Genomic DNA, 17,374 nt, shown 5'->3' with positions numbered 1-17,374 from the left:
ATTAATTGTGTGACGCTACTGTCTATCCCGAGGGATAGCGTAGAAGGGGGGAGGAGTGATCCCTCACCGATCGCGTGTGTGTCCCAATAGGCGACTTCCTACAAGACAGGGGCACCTTCGGTGTAATGTTAATAATACCCAAATATTTATTTATACAGAGGGGGTTCTAACCCTTGTACGCGAATTTAGGGGATGGGGTGCTAATAACTATAATTCCTCAATTCCAAATAAATTGTCTTTATTATCACTTCCGCGCTCAATGTTATACAATGTTCCCGTTACACGGTATAAGTGATCTACGAGGAACCCTAACTGTGGACGCGGCCTAAGTTATGCGAACGCGGCCGAAGCCCTGATGACGTAGTAGCTAGCCTCGCGCTCGAGCCACTAGTCGGCATTCGCGGTGGTCTCCACCGAATCGCGCGGTACTCGCGCGCCACCGGCGGATTCCTAAGCTAACTACTACGCGACACTACGCGGATAAGTCCCTATCCCCGCACGTGCGCGTCACTCGATGGTTATTCGCACTTACTCCGTTCCCGCGTACTCAAGCACAACAACACCCGGATTGTTTAGGTTTGGAGTCTAAGGTCGCGATTCCTCACGATAATTATACTAAGTCCGCGGCCTTGAACCGACTCAAGGGAACGATCCTGTCAACGGTCAAACTCACAACGAATCGATGTAAACGCGAACACTTTTACTAATTCGCGTTTTTACCCAATATAAGGTTCGTTACAGGTCCGACGGAATGACCACTACGCTAAGTTGCCCGCTTACCCGTGACAGGTGAGCAGGGCCAGCGGTTCCCTATAAAACCGATCGGTGCTACGAGCCCTAAAGCCCTAGCATACCCCGGGACGTCACTGGACTTTCTTACAAAACGAATAATCACCCTACCTTCTGCTTACAATTGACTGGCTCTCTTCGATCTCTCTCTCCCTGGTCCTCGCTCTCTCCTTTTCTCTCGCTACTGCCCTTGGTTGATGGCCCGAAGGGCTAGGGTGTCCCGTCGTCCGATATCGGTTCGCGGCTCCTTGGCAGTCGCTGCACTTCTCTATTTCCTGTGGTGGTGGCTGTCAGTGGGGTCGCACCTATTTCGGCGGCGGGGCACTATTCGGCACTCTGGTGTGTCACCTTTGTCATCTAAACTACGTGTGTCGGGGTAGTCCGCGGGAGCAGGTAAGGCCTTGCGCCTGTCCCGCCGCTGCCCCGCTACACTCATCGTGCGACACTAGGAAGCCGACAAGTTATCGATCTTCGATCAATAACTCATCGGTTGATAACCTCCTAGTTCGCACAAGACCCGCCTATCTAGCGCTTGAGATTAGCAAAGCGCTAGATGGCAGCTATTGTAACGCTGCGGGAACGCAACGTTACAATTCATATAAAAAACCGAAAAATTCTTTTCTTGTTCTAAACTAAATATGTTATTTTATGTATTTTGATATGCTGAATTCAAATGTAATATTTATTAAGCTTTACCATGCGCAATTTTAGTAAAAATCGTAATAAAATAGCAGAAAATTATAAAATAACGTCGAAAAATGTCATTTATAGACTTCGGGGAATTTGGAAAGATTTGAAACGAAATTCGGTCGTTACGCCTTGAGAAACCGTAATATACTTTAATCAATCAGGAATATAAATAATAACGACGGTAATGGTTACTAAAAACATTCTACATTACCGACTCGGGAGTATCGGTTCTCAAGTAGAATAAAGAGTAGCGTGTTGTATAATCCCAATAGACCATCAGAAGACCGGATAAAATGACCGGTGGTCCATAGGAAAATTCGAATCTAGCCAAGATAGCAAGACAGAGTTATACCGGGTAATTTCTTAAGCTTGAGACACGGAAAAGTGGGCACGGGGTCTCCTACATGAGATTGATATACTCTAGCCCTCTGAGGAGGGGGAAATGAGAGCATTGAAGACAATCTGCGTTTAAACAGGCCCACACTTTGATATATCATCTTATTTATGGGCTTGAACGTTAAAGTGTGGTTACCGTTTAGATTCAGAGTGACTATACTAAATGAGATTGTGCAGTTGGGTTTAGTACGTTGCGTGAAGTGGACGCACACCATATGGGTTCACCGATAGTCTTAACGCGCTGGCTGCGAGTCAGTCAACAGGACATGGCTATATTCAAGTGTGTTGTCGTACGTGAGAGCACACGTACACAGGCGCAAGTCAGTTCGAATGACGTGAGGCGAGTAAACACTTTCGCATATTGCTCACGGTGTAGGATATTGATGTATTTAGAAACTTTACAGAAACAGTTAGTTTACACTGAATTCCGGGTTTCCCCGCTAAGTCAATGGCTATACGCATGGTACCGAGGAATTTGATTTTGCGGGGATACGTCACCCTTGCAGTCCTTTGAAATCGGTTTCAACTTTGTCGTTGTTGCGTTATTATAATTTTTCCAAATGATCTTCTACAATTACAGCCATATTTTCTTCTTTTTAATTTCATATTACTCGCTAAAGTTTGGCGAAGCATGGTAAAGCCTCCCTTATTCTAAATTATTGATAGGAAATAAAGTATAATTATAAATATCAGATTTTTATTATAATTTCAACAAATTTTTACATCAATTAAACAAATCAATACGAGATAATTTAGTCCCTATAAAAAGATTCCATTTCTAAAATTGTAAAAGATACTTTGGAAGTACCTTTTTACCGCTCAAGACATCCCCTTAACTGGACGCATTGAGCGACTCAAACTCTATTCACACACACAAGTGTTTATCTTCCGAACTAATAGGAATATGGACTTTCTTGTAGAAACTAAATTTACTTTTTTGACTGAGCTGAAGAGCGCTACGAAATCGGCTTCTCAAAATTATAAAAAGAATTAATATACATCAAAAATACTTATATTTTTGTAGTTCATAATAATAGCGAGAAATAGGCTTTTGTAGGGCTCTAAAGAAAAGTGACATAAGTAAATTGAGACCAAAAAAAAACCAATATACCTAAAAATGTAGAAGATTGTTCTGAAAAACTAATTTAACTAGTAAAAGATAACTTTTAAAGTGTTTTACCGACAGAGAAGTTTCAAAGTGCGTTAGACAAAAACACATCCCTTCTAAAGCGAGAGAGCTGATAGGGTTGTTCTTGTATAACGCATTTTGAAACTTTTACGTTGGTAAAACAGTTTAAAGTTTGACTTTCACTAAATAAATTAGTTTTTTAAAACAATGTTCCACATTTTTAAATATATTTGTTTCTTACTGGTCTCAATTTACTCACACAACTCTTCTTTAGAGTGCTACAAAGCATATTTTTCAATATTATTATGAGCAACAAAAATATAAGTATTTATCATTTATATGAAATTTTTTTTTATAATTTTGAGAAATCGACTTCATAGCGTCCTTCAGCACAATCAAAAGAGTAAATTTAGTTCCTACAAGAAAGTTCATATTCCTAATAAATTGAATAGAGTTTAAGTCGTTGAATGCATCCCCTTAAGAGGATCCACGATCGAGACCAAAGCTTGAATCGAGAAACTAAAAAATACAGGGAATAAACAATTTCCCTTTTCACAAAAATATTTAGTTTATTGTGTATAATGGTGGTAAAACCTTGTTTTTTTGGGATTAAAAAAAATACAATTTTTTTCATGTAACAGCTAAATTAGTCAGTCAAGAATACCTTCCAAATTTTTAAGAGTATTTTCTTTACATTGGTATGCAATTACTCATTGAAGTTTGACTGAGGGCACTATAGTCTAACTTTTTCAAAATTATTTAAAGAAAAAAAATATTTTTTTAAATTTTCTGGTTTTGTTTTTGTTCCGAAATTCGAAAAACTGACTCAGTAACGCCCCTAAAAACAAAGAATAAAGTAAATTTGCTCCTTAGTAAGAAAATCATATCTTCAATGGCTTAGATAATTTTTTTGATTGAAATTATTGCTTGGTCATGGATCCCCTTAACGGATTAATGTGATTTTTCGCAACATGTTTGATATTTTAAGGTTTTGATGAGGCAGACGGATTTTAGACTCGAATTATGCGAGTCAAAATACATACAGATTATATCGTCTATGATGTATATAATTTGAATCAAGTATTCTTGAAGGTAAATCGAGTCGAAAGGTCCTATAGTATTTTTTCCGCAAATACATCGTTAGCGAGATAATTCATTTCTAAGTCGAGGAATTACGGTTCGAACTCAGCGGAAAAACTACTTGTTCTTACTTTTACTGATAGCTGCCTTCAATAAATAATTAAAGCTCTTACTTCTCATCGCTGTTTTTCCACACCAACACATGTGTAGCTACACCGATAGATTATATTACCTCCTGACATATTATTTTCCTGATCCTATAGCTATTAAAAATTTATATGTGATTAATAATAGTCGAGTGTCAATATTCGAACATCTGAAAAGAAATATGAAAGGTCTGTTCACAATAAAGTTAAGAGAGCAAAGTTAATAAAATATAACACGATCTATTAAAGGAATAAAAATGATTACAAGTGTTACAGAATTAATGAATGCATCGAAGTGTCAAAACCTCAACTAAAAGCCAAAAAAACCCCAAGCCGAACAATAGTTCGCGATGAAAGGAACCGGGAAAGATAAAGTCACCAACCTTAATTCGCGAATTGAAATGGCTGCCCTTAGCCATTTATTTTCTTTATGCCCCTAGATGCTGCTCGTACCCATAAGAGCACTTTTCGGCTCAGGTTCCTGGAAAAGAGGTACCGTCTTATGTAAGCCCATAGGAAATAATTCAAGTAAGGTAGGGAAGCTGAATTTGTCCAAGGAAGACCTTGAACTCAATATTAACGGGAATCCGTATACCGACATTACAAGGCGAAAACTATTTCGCATGCAGCGTCGTCATTTCTTGACGAATTTGCATTTATGTGGACTTTTTGGAAACGTATGAACATTATCTAGTAAAGTACGTTGCGGGATTTTGCGATTTAATTGTTGTTTCTCAATAATGTTAATATATTTATTAAAACAAAAATTTTTTTTCATTTTTTGTTAATTTTCCTAACGTAATTTAGTAGATAAGCTTCTGGCATTTCCAAAAACCTGTAATAACTTTACAATCCGTCAACAAATAACGACGCTGCATGCGAAATAATTTTCGCTCTGTAATGTCGGTATACGGATTTCCCGTTAAGGATTTAAGAATTGCCATGGGAGGGGGGAGGGAGTCTCCCCACAAAGTGGTGGTAGGTCAAGATTATGCTCACATTAAATGTGTGAGTTTAACAATTGGAGGTTGAGCTCCAGAGAAAACCTCTTAAAAGCCTTGAATGGGCATGATAGCTCGCACGGATATCAATAACAACTGGCAAAAGTGCTAGCGAGAAGCATTCCGCCGTGATACAGTGAAGCCAGATCGTGGACAGAATATTCTCCCCACCACGCCGTCTGCTACGCACGCAGCTCTCACACATAGAAGGCAGCTGCTAGGTCCGTGAGATGCTTCACCAGTCGTTGCACGCACACTCTTCCACCAGTACATACGCGTATCGGTCTTCTCCGCCAAGCTTCGGTAGATATCGGGAGCGAGAAGGAACGATGTCGATTCTTGGACCTCTCTTTTACTCTATAATACGTTTACCAAACGACTCGCAAAGCAAAACAAAATCCTTTTCCTAATGCTTCGGTAAAAGTTAAATTACCAAATGTCCCAGCCCGAAATTAAAACTTTCCTAAATTATTTTTCAATTATTATAAAATGCTTATATGTAGTGTAACGTCTCGCGTTAGGAAGTATAAAAGCGCGGAGCTTTCGGAATTTAACCGTTTCGGGCACTATGCGTTCACCTAGTAAACCCGGGGTCGGTAGCGATTCGGGAGATGATATTGGAACTTACCTTTGAAAATGCTGGACAAAATCGTCTGTGGCGCAGTAACGGGACGTCTCCTAGGCTCGTGATGATCAATTTGTTTGAGAAGGGTAGCGAATGGAATGATAGAAGCACTGATTTTATGGTTTAGGCAGAATTTATATAATACGTATGATAGCGAATACAAATGTATCAAGAATTTAGCAAAACTACAGACAGCAGTAATAATAGTTAAAGCAAAAGAAATAATGAGAGTGCGAATTCGAATCTGCCCGGGGTTTTTATACCCCGGGAGGGCGAGGCACAAACATTTCTGGGAGAGTGGTGGGGGAGCACGGGGAAGATGAGAATAGGGAGAATATGCATGGTTAGTCTACCCCCACCATGGCTGGCCCGAAAGTTTGCACCCCACCTACATTGAACTTACAATCTAGAGGCGTCAGGGCCCTTCTACTCGAGCTATGAGTTTGCGCTTCGTCGGGGGGGGGGGGGGGGGCTTGGTTCCCGATGCCGGGAGTCTAGTTCCTCGTCGGAGGTGGGTACGTACCACCCCGAGCTAGATGAAGATCCCCCGAACACGCAAACCGCACAGGCGGTATCCAGGCCCATGATCCTGGTGTGGCAGCGCACACATTCGCGTATGATCGTGAAGTTAGGATCATGAATGGCGCACCCGGCGCATGGTCCGCCGTTCGTGAAAGTGGCCAGGCACTTGGTGCAACGCTCTAACACCTTATATATGAGCCCCTGGCACGAGAAGCAACGAGCGTCCATGCGCCAAGTCTCTCTGGTGATCTCCACCACCTCGTCCATTGAGTAGTGCCTCTTGTGTGCCCGGGACATCAGATGGTAGCAATCGGCGCACAACATCCCGGGGTGCGTTTTGTTGGTGCGATGGGCTATTCTCATCCCCTGTACGAAGTATAGGGGATGACTACCCCTAATGCAGCGTGTTTCCACGAAGGGGAACATTCTGCCTGGAAAGTAGAAAAGATGGTAAGGAAGGAGTAGTGTGGGTAGTAGAGGGAACTGACAAGCGGTAAGCGGAGAGTGCACAGAGAGATGGCGCGGCAAGCTATGAATATAGGTACTTATCCTATAGTAGATGAGTAGAGGAGGAAGTTCCGAGCTACGTCTCCAGGTGCCGCCTCAGTGGTTTGAGCTGAGACGTTACAGTAGCCATTAACGGGATCCCTCAAGCCCTCTGTAGCCAACATTACGGAACGAAAAATGAGGAAGAATTGTCCATCGCTATTTTTCGACCGATTTCAATGTTTTTGGGCTTGTTGGAATCGTTAGGACTCGCACCTTGTCATAAATAAAATCGTATTTTCCAAAAAACGTAAAAAAAATCAAGTTTTTTAAAAATTCGCATTAATAATATTTAAACGCAAAAAAAATTGAAAAACCGGGCTTCTTTATGACGAGGTGCCAGATCTAACGATTCCAACAAGCCCAAAAACATTGAAATCGGTCGAAAAATAGCGATGGACAATTCTTCCTCATTTTTAGTTCCGTAATGTTGGCTACCGAGGGCTGGAGGGATCCCGTTAAACAATATACTTTTTATATACTTTTAAAGTGTGATTCCTCAAAATCATCCATTAAATTGAAAAATCTGGATAGTAATATGGCGTTATTTGTGAATCAATTTTAAAGTCATTTCACCTTTTAGATGACATGCCATGTGAACTGTTCTATATAATAAGACAGAAAAGAAAAACCCTTTTTTAAAAACAATTTTATCAATTTTTTTTATTTTTGAAAAGCAAAAGATTTCAGAAAATTGCTTCTTAAAAAAAATAGCACTTCTTTTCTACATTATCAGATAGAACAATTTGCATGGCGCGTGACCGGAAAGGTAAACCAACTTTAAAGTTAGTCTGCAAATAACGCCGTATCTTTGTCCAGAAATTTCAACTTAATAGGTGTTTTTTAAGGGAGTCCTTGAAAATATACAGAAAATAAAAATTTTATGGCACCTGGATCAGAAATGTAAGATCTCAGGAGGTAATATTAATAATCGGTGTAATCGCGCACATGTTTGTACGGTGATACAGAACAGTGAGAAACATGAGCTGCATTTGTTTCTTCAAAGAGAACTGCGTCAATGAAAGTGAGAGCAAAGTAGTTATTCCTTTAAATTCAAGCCCTAATTCCTCGATTTAAAAATGAATTATCTTGCTAACAATGTCTTTGCAGAAAAGATGCTATATGACTTTTCGACTCGATTTACTTTCAAAAATACTTGGTTCAAATTATATACATAATTGACGATACACCCTATATAGATAGAAAGGTCTGATAAAATGTATACTCACTGTGTTGCGTGTGAGCTGGTTTAATTGTTTATACAATTATCAAAAATTTTCTACGCAACTTTAAATCTATGCTTCAATAAAAGCCTTCATAAAGAGGGTGTGTGCAAAATTCCAGCTTATAATTTGTTTGAGTTTGTCTTTTTCACATTTGATAAGACTTATAAATAATAATTATCTATACAATGCGTGGAGCATTGCTCTACTAATTGACATCAAATTTCCAATAAAGCTTATTGTGAAGAGCATCTGTATACAATATTTCATCTTAAACATTTTTTGCTTTTATCTTTTATACATTTCATAGGATTTTATCATAATAATTGTTGAAAAATTGTTAGTACATCATCTAACTGTTTTGATTCGATATTCTTATAGGCTTCGAGATTCTAAACATTTCTAGCAATTTTCAGCTCATTAGCAATTATATTCACGGATATTTTTTTTGTTTTTTTGAATGTATATAATTCCGCTCAAAAGTTTATGGTGTTTTTCGTTTGTTTTTATGCTAGCTGACGCTGCTTAATTACTGCCACATTGACTTATCTGTACCTTCTACTGAACGTGACATAAGATGCATCAATTCATATCTTATATTCATAACAAAAGTCTTATTAATTAACCTTTAGAGGGCCGGGATTGTAGATGACATATGACCCTTAGAAAATGGGTTGAAAAAATACTTAATACCATAGATTAATTACATAGAAAGCACGATTAAAAGTTGAGCCTCTATATTGGCTTACTGGCCCTCTAAAGGTTAAATTGTAACCTATTTTGCTGTAATATGCTAGAGAAAGTATTATTCTGAAATAGATTCCGGACGATTTCCTTTAAAATAAAACTTAAACATTGTAGCACTTTGAGACTCTATTTTATAAGAATACTTGCAGAAAATCTATAAATATTTTTATTATTTTAGCAGAAGATGCTGAAGAAGAAAGAAGAGCTTGTATTCGTGTGAAGAATCCACCAGGAGGACGCAGTGCTGGTGGTTTCTGGTAAAAATGACATAGCAGAATTCACGGAGCAGCTTTCATAAACTATATATTATGATATACTTATAATCAATTTATATTACATGATAAATATTAATATGATATTAGGTATCTAACACTTTGCTTGTCAGTGGCATATTATACAGTCACTAGTTTCTTTGTTGCTTCTGGTGAAAGATCATCAGTGTCAATGCAGTATGTTCGCATATAAACAATAATGGCGATTCTAACTATACACGCTTGCTTGCTTGGTCGTGTTTTTCCTGATTTTTAGTCGAGCGAAAAGACACGAGTTTGGAACTCTTTGTGCACTGTGAGAATTTCAATCGTCGTATTCATGCTATAAAATAGCGTATGTGTTTGACAGATAAAGTACAAAATAAAGTTAACTGAAAACTCGACGAATAAAGTTTCTACTGTGTACTTCTGCCTCACCAGCATATTTTTTTCGCTTGACGGAAAGTGGGAGTGATACAACCAAATGAGCAGCTTACGGAATTAGGAGTTCAATTACTACATGTAAGTGTATGTGGCATATAACTTACATTCAGTATAAAGCTCATAACTCTACAGATATTGATAGGATTATCCATGAGAAACTGATCAAAATCGTGAGTATCATAAATTTCATATAAACGGTCTTTTTATCCGACTCAGCACAAGTTTGTCTCAACGTGCTTAGAAAAAACAGAATTATAATAGATTTTCTTCTGTTCGATCCAAATGTAGCAAATATTTTCAATTAAAACATTGCGATGGAGTTAGACCACACTAAAATATGAAAAAAGTAAGATACTTTGATATGTTTTTTATTGTCAAGAAGACAGAATGAAATGCAATCTTATGTATGTAGTGTTATAAAGTAATATTCGAACTGGATAATAGCATATTTTGTATAACAATTAAATGATTCAAAATTATGTATGTACGAAATTTCTTCTCAGATTACTCGTTTGTTACAGGAGTAAACAGGCGGAAACATATCATATTAGGAATTTTCTCTCTCTCTCTCTATCTAGATTAAACATTAAAAAAGCTTTCGATTATATACTATATAAACAGCTACAGAAGAATGTAGGATTTATTGGATATATTCATTTTTGAGAAAACGGCACGTGTTTTAAAATAAATTTGAAAAATTTTAGAAAAAAGTCCGCTGTTAATTGTTAAACCAAAGAGCCACGCAATTAAATAATATCCTACCTCTTTAGCCCCCTAAGACTGTTTTATTTGTGAGTTTGCACTGCTCAGCTTATGCCCCCTGACAAAATTATAGCTTCTAGGATCCTTTTTAGTAACTGTATTAAACAATTGAAAAGTGCACAAATTTCTGAGCCCGCTATACTTAGTTGATTAGATTGCAAGCCGTACCTTTTTGCTGCTGAAACACATTTGTCTCAATGTGTGCAGTCACGATCGGCGTACGTTGACTAAATTCTGTCATATAATGGGTCTACTTTATTTTATATTTATTTAAAAGCTATTTTTACTTTAGACGAAAACCAATAAATGAATTGTTAATCTGGGAGATCCCAGAAATTTCGTCCCACAAAAATGTGCAATTAACGATTCACTCTGCATATACTATGACAATAGTAGGTATATTACAATTGACACTTGGTATGCTGGAATGAAAGCTTACGTAGGGTGAAAAGTAGTAGATTGTGCATGTCGTCCTATTTTTGTTTATGTATCAAGTAATTAAAGTAGTACATCAATAAAAATAGATTTGCATTCTGGATATATGTAATAAGTATCACTAGTTTTGTTGGATTCTTTTAATATCAGTAGAATTACTGCAAAAGATGAAATCATCATTTTGTTACAATTAACATCGGTCTTCCCTATTACTTTTGTGTAAAATAAATTATAACTACTATTCAAAAGGATGATTTTTAATCCACGAAAACGTTGAATTTCAAAGTTAAGAAATAAATAATAGTTAACAAAACAATTAAAGGAAACCGTATACCGTCTTCTGCAGTGATTGTGATGTTCTTTTTGCGCTTACCAAAGAAATATAATGGAATAAGAATATAATGCAAAGGCATTACAGAAAGTTTGCTTAAAATAACAAAAAGTATCTACATATGACAATGATCGTATGCATATGCACTATCACACATTAGACCTGTTCTTTTTACCTGTACATTCAGCAGTTTCCAGAAAATTTATATATTAGATGTCACACCCGGAGTATCTATTTTTAATTAATCATGCGGAAAACATGAACAACAAAAGTAAATCTATCATCCCTTAACATCGTTATGTTGCCATGCACCTCGAGAATTCGCTATGTCCTACATAGTTCTATAGACTGCACACATCTATCTTTAATGGCTTCTTGTTTATTATTTATCTTTCAATATTGACATTTTTAAAGGTTTCGTAGTATTAAGTGTGTTATTTGAATGGTATAATTTATTTTGAAAGAAAGTGATATGTTTTGAGAAAAAGTTTTGCAATTATTCAATTTTTATTTTTCAATCCAACAATGTCTTAGCAGTTTTGCAGTATAAGGTGGCTATAACCACGGAACGTTTTTGTGTCACTATTCTGTAGCTTTGCCTGAAACTGTGCATTGAAAATTTACAACTGAGACTTTTTTTCAGTTTAGCATCAGATAAATCCGAATATGATTTTAGGGTGTTAAAATTCCAAATAGCCGACCCAATACGATGAATACTAATTCGAAAAATTCTTTATTTCTTAATAAACTCTATTTCTGCTAAATTCAGAGCCACGAATTGTGAATATGGCGAATATTAACGTTTTAGTTTCACTCTTTTTCAAATTTCAATAAATATATTTTATGAGTAATTTTTAAGCATAAATATGAGTCAAAAACTAAATGTTAGACTTAATTTATTGTAAAGCTAATTAAAGGAGATTACTTAATATCATTGTTTACAGAAATAGTTTTTAATAAATTGAATGCTAATGTAATTATACATCAGCATTTGAATGTCAAATTTATATTTTTAACTTCAACTATCTTTAAAACATAAACATATTGTGTAATAATGAAATTTAAAAAAGAAAAATCTAATAATCTAGTGATACGCACACAAATCTTTTTTTATGCTGCAATGTAAAAGGGTAAAAGCCCCAATCAAATTTGCTACCATTGGAAAGAGCAGGAAACATTCATGGAAATGCTACATTTGTTTCTTTTATATTATTTTCTAATACCAAATTGTAAGAAGTAGAGTTTTCAAGATTCGAAAAATAAGGTCTTTTTTTAAACTAAGTTCAGTTCCAAATCAAATAAAAACAGGATTTTAAACCTAGTTTTGTACTGATTATTTAAAAACTGACGTAAAATCAAACTTTATTTTTCGACTCGGGTTATCAGTGATTGCTCTTTTAAACCAATTTGAACCCAAACATAATTAACTATCACGTATATATAAGTAGCATGCGTGATTGTGTTTTGACCATAAAAGAGCAATTATTATCAACTCTCGTGGGGAATTAAACACAATACCGTTCATTAGACACTAGCGTCACACTCGGTCTGTGATCGGGTTTTCATGGACAATTCCATATATATATATATATATATATATATATATATACAGGATACCTCAGATAAGCCGACTCACATGATGGACATCAAATTCTGTTCACCCTTGTAATTATAAAGAAGAAATAATATTTATTTGTATGTCTTTTCTCTGGGAAAACTAAAAAAACGCATCCGAAAGGCTTTCTGCAGAAAAACAATTACTATCTCTTAAGGTTACGAACTTAAACCGAATTTTATGTCCATGGTTTAAATTGTTCATTTCATCTTGCGGATCTTGTATATAGACGAGGCACTGAAATCAACCTAAAGCTACAATGTATACATTCATTTTTCAGTGTACGTAATTAGTATCATTTTCAATTTTTTGCTTAAAGCTTCTTAGAATACAAATAAAGGAGCTTTAATAAAGTTACATGATAATAATATCTCTTATAGTTAAAAACATAAAAAATTTTGTACGTCTACGCCTTTATGGTCTTGGGCATGTTAAGGGGCTATACCAGTGTAAACGCTCAAAATTTAGGTAATTTTTAGGCATATTTTATAGAAAAATCTTTCATTCAATATTTTGAAACATTGGCGATATACTTACCTAAAAATGAAATATATCATATAATTTTTGTATACCAAGATATTGTAACGCAAGCGACTTATGTGCAATCTTTCCAGACGTCTACAATAAACGTTCCTCAACTGGTGACATAATTCCGATCGCTAGAGTGTCTAAAATAAAAACAAAAGATAAATTATGTTAAACGAAAAGGTATTCTCCCTACACAATAACGTAGAATTTTTTGAAAATATTAAAATTTGATAAAATGGCAAAATTTAACCACAAATTTTGCCTAAATAACAGTTGCTTTTTATGTTAAATTGACATTTATTATCTAATTAAAAATATCCTACGGCATTATAGAATAAATATATTTGAGAACACTCAGTTAAAATTGCAAGTTAATCGGGGATTTGCTCTTTGCATTGGAATGGTAGTAATTTGGAAAATATCGTTTCAAGAAAAACGCCTTTAAAGTTTTAATTATAACATCGTTAAATTGCAAAATTATTATCTAACATTTGTATAGGTCTACTTCTTGATATAATGCCGGTCTGCTATTTACTATGCCAAAAATTCAACGATATCAAGAGCGCAAACACGTTAGATTCAACTTCCACCTCCAGGTAATTAAAACATTTCTTACCTGCGAGCGGTTGCTCTTTAGGAGGCTAGCATTCGAAAAATATTTTAAACAACGTCTTTAAATTTTAACAAAATATTGTTGAAAATATGAACAACTGAAAAATGAAAAAAAAAATCGAGTTTTGGAAAATCACACACTGGTATTCCCCCTTAAGTGCTTACCCTAGTACAGGATTTGTTAATGACCTATATGAAAACTCGAAAGATTAACAGGGGTGCAATTTTGAACCACTGTTGATAATAAAACATAAGTTAGTCAGCTCTCAATAACTATGTCTGAACGTTTTGAAACTTTTGTGCTTTTTCCATGATGGAAATCTAACCTGTACCGTATATTACACATAATATTTAACAGTTTTTATTTGTGGATCCGCGTTCACTTACGAATATTATTGTTCTTATTAAAACTCCACCAAGCTTATATAAAATGATAGTATTTTGACATTTTCATAAAAAGTTTTTCGTAACCCAGAGACTCAGTTACCAAAGATTGCTTCAAATTACACTCTCTGCTTATTATAGATAGGAAGTCTGGTCAAACAGAAGTATTTTTTTTAAATTAATTATTTTCGGACTTATAATATATTAATGTTAACTCTTCACGCTCCAAAGTGTGCCTCTCAAGCATCACCGATGTGTGGCGATTTACTACAAATGTGCTTGTTAGACACCTCTCATTTGAAGCATGCTTATTCCTTTGAGTGGCTTTAAAATTATTATTTATATCTTACATATTGTAGTATTTAAAGTCTGATACTTAAAACTTTGCAAGTCGAAGTATCATGAAAATAAGTTCGAGTTGTCGATCGATATTCACAATTAAAAGGCGGAGCGTCAAAGGTTAATAAAAAACTCTCTATAGATATATAGGCATATTTAAAAAATATAAGAAATGGTATTGTCAACTGGAGTTTAATATAGATTTATATAGATGGAATGTGTTTGCTATCGTAGAATTTGGTGAAAACTTCGGGAAACGTGAAGACCGTAAATAATGTCTTAAACAAAAGAGCAAGGCATATTTCAGTTTAGGATATTCATATTATACGCTTGGAACTGCAGAAGCTCCAAAAACTATTTTCGGAAAAATAACACATGTAAAATGTAAACAGACGAAAAGAGATTAATTTCATTGTGCAATAACTTTTTACAATAGTTTTATTATTTCCTTCTTTGAGGTTCATTTGCATAAATATTTTATTAACTTTGAACTTATAAATCGGATGAAAATACGATGAGTTATAATTCCTGTAAACTTGAAAAACGTAGTTTTGAAAAAAATACGTTTAAAATTTTTGGTTATTGATTTGTATCGATTTTCGGTCTCTATCTCTATTTCTTTGCAGCTCGTCTACCTACAATAATACATGTCGGTATCCTCTGACTTAAAGGTTTTTCACGGGCAATATTCGCTCGAGAGATCTTCAAAATTCTTGACGGTATAATACAAATTGCTTCAGAACTGAGCAGACTCTGTCAGCACGCGCGCATCGCTTTATTCTACTTGCTTGCACGTACCACATTCCACATTTCCCCTCCTAATTACATTTCTGTGTCGAATTAGATGCTATAATTTTAGAAATGAGTCCTCCACATGTATAAGAACCTTCTGAAACAATAAGAAAAAATCGATTTCTTTCACCCGTTTGACCAGATTTCTTCCTTAAGGTTTTGACTTGGGTCATAGATGCAACTTAGCAAGAAAAACGACGCTTTTGGTATGCACGTCAAGTTTCTTGAATTTGCTTCTGGCACGCAGAGTATTAAATAGCTAATTAAATAAAATAATCTAATTATTAATAGATTAATGGGCAAGAGAACAAATAAAATGAGCACACTTCGTCTATGATTATGGAATTAAATTACGTAATTTAAATTTCATTATATACCAACCACACAAATATTAATATATTTTAGCTTATAATGATTCAACGTTTATTCAATTACACTTACCTAATTATGCAATCATGAGAACTCAAACATTATGAGTTAGAGGGAGGGGTGAGAGTTATAATGCCCTTTGCAATTTTTAATGAAAAGGTTAATTTTTCATTTATTATCCATCAACGTTTTCTCGCTACCTTCCATCTATAATCGCAGATCTTTAGTTCCAGTAGTTTTTTAACCTGTCAATAAATTCAAAAAATTTAGGAAATGCACATGCATCTGTTCCAAACCTTGTATTTCAATTATCAATCATAAAATAGTTAACCAATGCTTCTTTTTTTAATTATTTAGCTAAATAAATTAAATAAATCAGTAAAAAAGTAGTGACTTAATTGTTTTGACCCGAACACAAAAGATCCAGGCTTACTGATGAAAGGTTGAAATTTATTAATAATTCACAGACCGATAGCCTGTTAATATAGTGCATCGGTCAGTACATATCTGTAACAAAATACCAATTAACAGGCAATCGTTCCATAAAGTGTTAATATTATTAACTTTAATTTGATAAAAAATAGCTTATGCATCAATGTCCAGATCAATATTAACGTATAATCATTTGATTGTTTAATATAAACTGCTCCATGCAAAACCAATATTAACCATTTACATTTCCGTATAAATATTTTGAAACTTGCAAATAGTCTTGCGCACTATTTACAATACAGGGTGTAACGAAACGACCGCCATTTCTCGTAACTGGAGGTTCGGGGTGACCATCCAAATGCACGTGTAAAATTTTGTTCGAATCGTTCAAGGGGTTTAAAAGTTATTTCCATTTAAAACTCACCCTTTTTTGGTCCTTTTCGAACGACTTTAACTGCGCATAATAAAATGGGGAAAGTGAAAAAACAATTGACGAACACCCCACTAGAATGTAAAAATTATCGATCGCGCGCGATAATACATTTGCTATTTATTTCATTAATTTGGCTATTAGATTAATTTTAAAAATAGCAAAATCCTTTTCATTACAATTCCAAATCAATTCAATACAAGTATCATTGACTGAATTGATGGAAAGAGGGAGAAGATAGAATGAAAAGGAAAGTATCAAAAGCTAAGATGTCACGCGACTGCACTGATAATTAAATAGGAAACACATCAAGGCATTTTCTTTCTACAAACGAAGGTAAAAAGAATTATTTAAAATCAATTCATTGATGATAGAAAAAATTAAACTTACCCATTATTGTTCTCCAAGTTCCTTTACACCGAAGTTTTTGAAAAAGCTTCAAACTGGCTCCTCGATGATTTCCAGAATGCACACTTTCATTGATTTTGCATTTAAGAACTCGCGAATTTAAGCAAATTAGGTGTTAACCTACGTTTCTTCAAAACACCGGTTAATTTGACACTTTTTGAACTGTTTGAAGTAGGCTGAAAAGAAAGACACAGAGAGATAGACTAATCAATCATTCGTTTCGACCACTCTTAATCACCCTACTTCAAACAGTTCAAAAGTGTCAAATTCACCAGTGTTTTGAAGAAACGTAGGTTAATACCTAATTTGTTTAAATTCACAAGTGTTTAAATGCAAAATCAGTGATAG

The 17,374-nt window shown here is 35.1% G+C and overlaps 1 protein-coding gene across 4 annotated transcripts in view; it reads left to right on the top strand.

The window, feature by feature from the left end:
* Positions 1-11,941, top strand: part of CRMP (Collapsin Response Mediator Protein) — a 331,728-nt gene extending 319,787 nt beyond the window's left edge. For 2 of the 4 annotated variants that reach the window (XM_066733509.1, XM_066733508.1), the window contains exon 10: positions 9,076-11,941. In XM_066733509.1, coding sequence (XP_066589606.1) covers positions 9,076-9,155 — 80 coding nt within the window. In that variant the 3' untranslated portion in view covers positions 9,156-11,941. Of the gene's footprint in view, positions 1-9,072 lie in introns of all 4 variants that reach the window. The other 2 variants (XM_066733507.1, XM_066733506.1) reach the window with 1 other exon arrangement.
* Positions 11,942-17,374: the final 5,433 nt, after the last annotated feature.

This window comes from Prorops nasuta, unplaced genomic scaffold, assembly GCF_024137725.1.
Source record: "Prorops nasuta isolate Cenicafe-Biocafe unplaced genomic scaffold, Cenicafe_Pnas_1.2 PNAS00011, whole genome shotgun sequence".
In the NCBI taxonomy this organism is placed as follows: Eukaryota; Metazoa; Arthropoda; class Insecta; order Hymenoptera; family Bethylidae; genus Prorops; species Prorops nasuta.
This window is presented reverse-complemented; position numbering and strand designations above follow the sequence as displayed.